The following is a 7,051-nucleotide window of genomic DNA, read 5'->3' on the forward strand; positions in this document are numbered from 1 at the left end:
GTGAATTATTAACACAGAGACAAAGAAATTTCTCAGCTGCCAGTTTTTCAGGAGTGAATGTGCCAGAAAATTCACCAAGTTCAGAGTTTAGATTGATAAGATGAATGACGATACAACAAACAGGACTAAATATTCCTGCTGCATCAAAATTTAAGACCAGCACATTAAAGCCCAAATTACATTTTTTCAAACAAATTTAAACATATTTATGCCTTAATTTTAGACACATGAATTTTTTTAAGGACCCTGATTTACTAATCAATCAATAAAGTTTATTTGTACAGTGCTTTACATCATATCATAAATATAGCATATAGTCAACAACTGTGAAAACCTATAACAGACATTACACTGCAAAAACTCAATTAGTGAGCTTTTTATTTAGTCTAATTTAAACTAAATAAAAAATAACTTCAGCAGGAAATAGAAGTTTGTTTTAACATTGATGAAAAACATCTTGTTCCAATTGGAAGATTATTTCACTTATAGCAAGATGTTTTCCTCATGTTATTGGTGACGATGAAACTGAAACTTTCCCATTGATATTCAGGAATTATTGGATGGAAACAAGCAGTTAATCTTGCTGAAGTCATTTCAAGTTATTTTTGTCTTATTTCAGTTGAACAAAGATATTTGGTGAGATTTTGAGTTTTTGCAGTGTTTGTCATTAAACTCATCAATGTGGATCAATTCTAAATATCTGGGTTTTTAGTCTTGATTTCGGCTGTTTTGCAGTTTTTCAGTAGTTTTTCCAGACTTTGAGGGATTTTCTGCCTGGCTGCTTCTCATCACCGGTGAGACACTGGAGAGACAAACTGCAGCTTCCGTCTCCAAACACAGAAACCACAATTACATGGCGAATGCCTTAAAACCCGATGGAGACCCAATGTGTGCAGCTTCTTTTGATTTCTATTTCTTCTTTTATTTTCAAAGAACAATATCCTTGAGCGATCCTTTTTCAACTCCTACTCACGCATTTCTTAGCGACAGAAATAATACTCGCTGGACTCTTTATTATGCAACACATGAAATCCATTGCAGTTGGAAACAAGGTCCTCCTGAACAAGGCTGGCATTTAATTACAGGTTTCTCCCTGCAGTCACTTCAGCATGGAGAGCTTTCTGAGTGTTTGTCACCGTGCAGCAGGAAGAGGATTCAACGCTGCAGATCACGACGAGCTATTTTCATTTTTACAGAAAAGGCTTTGATGCATAAGTTGTGTTATCTCCATCTGATAAAAGATTTCCATCCGCTTGGCTTTTCTGAGATGTGAACATTACTGATGTGTTTTTAAATTTATTTTAGGCCTATTTATTTTTGACAGTAAGTTTCTGACAGCTAAATAAAGCAATCAAAGGTTTATTTAAAAATAAACCAAACATACAGCCTTGAAACTATTCATTGCCAAGTTTTCACACCGAAACCAGAAATGTCTCAGTATTTCATTTGATACAAATATTTATGTCAGCCCGGTTGAACTTTGTCTCCACCTCCTTCAAACATCTACAGACTGAAGTTTTCAGTCCTTTCCTCTTTGCAAAATAGATCAAATTCAGTCTGATTGGATGGAAAACATCAATGAACAACATGTAAAAGTCTTAGAGTAAAATACTCTTTTGAGATTAAAATGTTAGAAACAAAGAGTTTTTATCTATTCAAAATTACGCGTTTTGCTTTATTTTGGCAAATTTTCATAATCTTTAGATGAGAGTGCACTCAAATCTGCATTTTATTAATAAAATAAAGAAAACCACAACAAAACACAACTAATGTTTTAAAAATAAATACTGATCCAAATCCTGGTTTTGTTGTAAAAAAATAAACATAAGTTTTACTAAAAAGTAATAAAAATGTTCAACTTTTTCTATTTGCACCAGTTTGTTTCATGGTGAGAAATAAATTAAATAAAATTCTTGAGTTTTAAAACTCAGACCGGAACCTCCAGAAACATAAATTCATCTACAAAGTAGATTTTTGCCAGCTGAAGAACATTTCCAGGATTAAAAGACTCCCAGAAATATCTAGACAACTTTATGCTTCATTAATCTGGAACAAACTTCCATAAAACTGCAAAACAGTCGAAACACCGGCTAAACTGGTTGTCATAGAAATTAAACTACTTCTCAAACATGCGTGGAAGAAGCATGTCAACACTCCAGGTGTTTCTGATGAGGGTTTAACATAAAAACGTCAGTTTAACAAAGTTCTGCCCCTTTGACAGCAAAAACGGCACAAAGTTCATGAAAACTGAGTATCAGGAGTTAATCAGCTTCAATTCATTCACATCTGTTGACTGGAGTTTCCTCAAAGACATTTTTCCTAATAAACGAGGTGAAATGCAGACGAGGTCGGCTGATGGAAGGGGTGATCTCATTAATCGATCACCTGATTGATCGTCGGCGTCCTCAGGCTTCGGGTTACACCGTGTCTATCTCAATGGTCTCCGCCACGTTGCAGAGTCCGTCCGGCTCCTCCTGCAGGATCAGCAGCTCTCCCAGCCGCTGCTGCCCCTGGACCAGAATGCATTGCTCCGCGCCGTCAGGCAGCAGCACCTCCACCAGCTCCGGCTGCGCCCCTGCAGGCAGCTCGTCTGTGTGGACGTAAATGACGGTGTGCTGGACGTCGCCTGCAGCCTCTGATGTTTTCAGAGTTTCCTCGTCTTTTCCCGCGGTTCATCCTTTCCTCTGGTCTCCAGGTGAAGCCCGGTCTTCCTCGGTCTTCCTCGGGTCGGTTTCAGGTGGCTGCAGCCCGAACCCACCGGTTCCTCTGGACCTGCTTTGCTCGGTCCTTCTGTCTTGGGCCGGTGCTGAGCCTCGTGCCGAAGCAGACTCTGCCTCAAGGTGTACGAGGCGCCGCAGGAGCAACTGTACGGTTTCTCCTTCAGGTGGGAAGACCTCATGTGTCTCCTCAGTTTGGTCGCCATGGTGTAGCCTGAGGAGGAAAAGACACAGTTCTTGCTTTATTGGACTCCAACTAATGATTATTTTAATATCTGACTGAATGTCTAATTGGTTAGTCTAAACTAATCTTTATTAATTTAGAAAATATAAAAGGCAGTGTTTACTAATGCCTCAAGTTAGGTTTGCTTTGAATTTTTTAGGGTTAAATATCTTATTTCTCATGTTTTCTGCACTTGAAAAGTTTTCAAACCTCAAGCTTAAGACTAAAGTTGCTATTTGAATCCTTTAGCATTTGAGTAATAAAATTTTATTTAAAAAGGAATTGATTTGTTCTCTACAAGCATTTTCTCATTCATACATTTTCTTTCAGTAACAGCTAATAGAACAGGACAACATTCTATTTGATTGCTTGACGTCATCACTGACAAAAATGCATGTATAAAGGAAAGCAAAAACAAAATATATAAATTTTTTGACGAACATGCAAAAGCAAAAATATACATTTCTCCACAGTCGAGTGTCTCCAGGACCAGAAATATCTATTTTCTACAGCTTTTTCTGCACATGAGGCAGAAAATATCTTATTTGCTTCCGACTTTATTGTTAATGAAACCAGTGAAGTCAGCAGACAAGTTTTTCTTTTACTGATGAACGTTTGATGAACAGAATCTGTGAACATGTGCGGAGTCATCAGCAGCTTGTGCTTTCCAATCATGCATGCAGGACAGAGCGTCTGCAGCCTGCTGGGCGAGATAAACGGCGCCGCTTGCTTGGAGGAGGAAGAGGTCGGGGAATTGTGCGGTTTGTGCTTCACCCCCCCAACTGGCTTTATCATCAACTCATGTGTCGCTGCTTCGCCTCAGCTGCAGTTTTTCTGCCCTGAAACTCCTCTAACTCCATGATGAAAGGACAAAATTGAGGCATAAAATGTATGCAAATGTCTCTCAAAGTTTTAAAATACAAGCTACTTAACATCTTTACAATAAATAACAGTGAGGAAGTTCAAGGTGCATCTAATTTCTTTATATTTTATGCCAAAGCAGTGCTGATCAGCAGTGCTTAAAATTTTCTGAAGGTTGTTTGCATTTTTTCTTTTCATAAGCAAAATACTTTTCTGAATATAAATCTAGTTGTCCGTCTCAATCTGAGGACAGCAGTCAAAAACAGATGGCTTGGGGATAAAACTAGTCTAAAAGGCACAGAACAACCTGCAGAGGGCGCCACTGAATACATTTAGTCAAGTTTCAGCCACAGACTTCATGTATTTTATTGGGATGTTATGTAATAGAACGACAATGTTATCTTAAGAATGATTCATGGTTTTCACCTTTTTTTTTTTACAAAGAAAAACCTGGAAACTGTGGGATGGATTTGGGAAAAAAGAGACCACAGGGAAAGGAAATAGAACTGCTGCGTAAACAATCACTTCAAAATAAGAGTCTGAACATAAATGCAATAACCAAAACTTCAAGACAGATGTTGAACTTCATTCAACTGAAAGTTTACAAAACAATCAAGTAAATGAGTGGTTTAGCATTTATCTGGAAAAATGCATTTGCAGAAGCTAAGTGCAACAAATGTTTTCAAAGTTAGCAAAAGCGCTACACAAAAATTAGCTGCTATTAGGGTTCGCAGAAGTGTGTCCATAACTGTCTGGAACGATGTCGTGACGTAAATTAGCTTTTAGAGTTTTAAGAATATTGCAACATTTGTTGATAAGTGCAACAAATGTTTTCAAAGATAAATTAGTTTGCTATTAGTGGATTAGCAGATTAAAGCGTGGTAATCCACTGTTAAAGCCTCTGTATTAAAATTGAAATGCAGTTCAGCTCAAAATTATTCACACCCTGGCTACCATTTCAGGCTGGGTGGAAACAGCTGATGGGATGGAGGCTGAACAGTAACTGAAGATTTAAATCCGTCAGTCTGATTAGGGTAAATGTTCTTTTACTGGATTCTTAAAACTCCTTGATCTTCAAAGTTTCCTGCTGATAATCATCCTTCACCTCAACAATGAGGCTACAGCAACAATGTGGATCGTTTTTTATCTTTTGTTAGAAATCTCTTATTTTTTCAAAAGCCTATGAAACTCTCTTTACTTTTAGTTTGGAGTCATGACAACCATAATAAAAAAAAAAAAAAACTGTTCTTTCCGCTTGAAAGGGGACGGAAAATCAATCTGGGCTCAGAAAAACAAGGAGGAAGATATGAGATGATTTTCTCTACATGCAGAACTTGTTTGATTGTGTTCAGAGTGACATCTTCACCTTTGCCACAGATTGAGCAGCGATGGGGTCTCTCTCCAGTGTGCAGCCGCTCATGGTATCTCAGACTGTGGGGGTCCCTCAGAGATTTCCCACAGTAGCTACAGAGAAACCCTCCCTCAGCGTGGGTGAACATGTGCCGCTGGAGATCTGACTTCTGAGTGAAAGTCTGCAGGCACTCGGGGCAGTGGAACGGTTTCTCCCCGCTGTGAACCCTCAGATGGCTCTCCAGGTTCCCTGAGGCCGACAGACAGGAAGGCATGAATGAAGAGTCATCTGTCCAACAATGTGAAACACATCAGCCTCTAAAATAAAACCCCAGTAGTCAGTGCTGGATGGGAGACAGCAGGAACCGATCAAATAAGTTTCCTCTGAAGCTAAAAAGAGAAAAAACAGTTTGGTCCAACTCAGGAGGTCAACAAATGTCTGCACTGAAGGCTAAAAATATCTGCCAAGTTGTTCATTAAAAAAAAAAATTTCTGTTCTTAGTTTTGAGAAGAAAAATGATCACACTTTGTGAGGGTTTTTAAAGCGGAGCTGACTGTCTAGACTTATCAGTTCAATTGTTCTGATCTGACAGAAAATGAACGGGGATGATTCATCACGCAGTAAAATGATGTGCATCTGGAGGTCAGCAGTGAATTACAGACACATTATTCCAGGAAAGTCTCAGCGCTGCTTTCTGCTCATCAGAAAACATTTACAGTCTGCAACAAAACGCTGTTTGATCGGTGAAAATAGGTTTTAATGAAAGAAATATCCTATTGTACAAAACTACTTTTGGATTGATGGACGGATGTATTTGTAGTTAAATCTGGTTCAGAGCCGTTTCCGGCTATCAGAGACACGGAAGCGATCAGAGCCGCCGTTACCTTTCTGTCTGAAGCGCTTCCCGCAGTGCTGGCAGATGTGCGGCTTCTCCCCGGTGTGCAGCTTCATGTGGGTCCTCAGGGAGTTGGGGTTGGCCAGCTCCTTGGAGCAGACGGAGCACTGCACCTGGGAGAGACGGGAGAAAACGGGTCAGAAGGCTGGTTGGGAATAAACAAGCTGGGATTCAAATCAATTTGAACAGGAGAGGAGAGGCGTCTGGAGCTTCATTTAAATGTATCCATATGACTGCACAAATTGAAATTACAAAAATTAATTGTCTGAAATGAAACATATATTTTTTTCTAGGATGGGATGGTTTTTCCATCATGTTGAACGAATCACAAAGCTGCAAAGGAAACACTTTGTCACATGACCAACATCCGAATATTTCTGGTGGAAACGATGAAGTAGAAGACAGGAAGCAGTAGAGGGATTTTGTCTTTTATTTAGACACTGTGCAGCGGTCATGATTTCTTATTTAATTGAAACACTGCAATCATTAAATTGTGTTTTTGAACTTTAGCAGAATAAAGACAAAGATTTGTGCATATTTGTGATGAGAAATACAACCATCCTGGTTGTTGCTACCTTTGGCGACAGCATGTAGACCTTCCTGCTGCAGTGCAGCAGGCGGTGGATGCGCAGCGAGGGGCGTCGTGCGAAGGATTTCCCACAGTTCTCACAGGTGTAGGGTTTCTCTCCGGTGTGCAGGACCAGGTGCTCCTTCAGGTCTCGCTTCAGGCCGTATGTCTTTTCACAGTGAGGACAGGAAAACGGCCGCTCGCCTCTGTGACTCAACTAAAAACAAATCATTTGTCTCAGCACCTCTTCTTTCTCCGACACGACAACAGAGAATCATCCAGAGGAAAACGATTTTAGAGAAAAACTCCAGACTGTTTTTCTTTCAGAATCGCATATTTCATCTCGTGTTTTACTACTGGTTGAGCTGCCTGGCATTCAGACCCTTTTTCTTTCTGTTAACTATAAACTTAAATGTATCTAATGGTGATTTTATGA

At 39.5% G+C, this 7,051-nt stretch overlaps 1 protein-coding gene across 1 annotated transcript; it reads right to left on the reverse strand.

Moving 5' to 3' along the window:
- Window positions 1–1,913: 1,913 nt before the first annotated feature.
- LOC129356392 (zinc finger protein 408-like) lies at window positions 1,914–6,784 on the reverse strand (the record flags this gene model as incomplete). Its single annotated transcript, XM_055025985.1, has 4 exons — window positions 1,914–2,931; window positions 5,168–5,401; window positions 6,037–6,160; window positions 6,623–6,784. Coding segments are annotated over 4 exons (807 nt in total), but the record flags the coding sequence as incomplete, so codon positions are not given.
- Between the last annotated feature and the right edge of the window lie 267 nt (window positions 6,785–7,051).

This window comes from Poeciliopsis prolifica, unplaced genomic scaffold (assembly GCF_027474105.1).
Source record: "Poeciliopsis prolifica strain line A6 unplaced genomic scaffold, Auburn_PproV2 SCAFFOLD169, whole genome shotgun sequence".
In the NCBI taxonomy this organism is placed as follows: domain Eukaryota; kingdom Metazoa; phylum Chordata; class Actinopteri; order Cyprinodontiformes; family Poeciliidae; genus Poeciliopsis; species Poeciliopsis prolifica.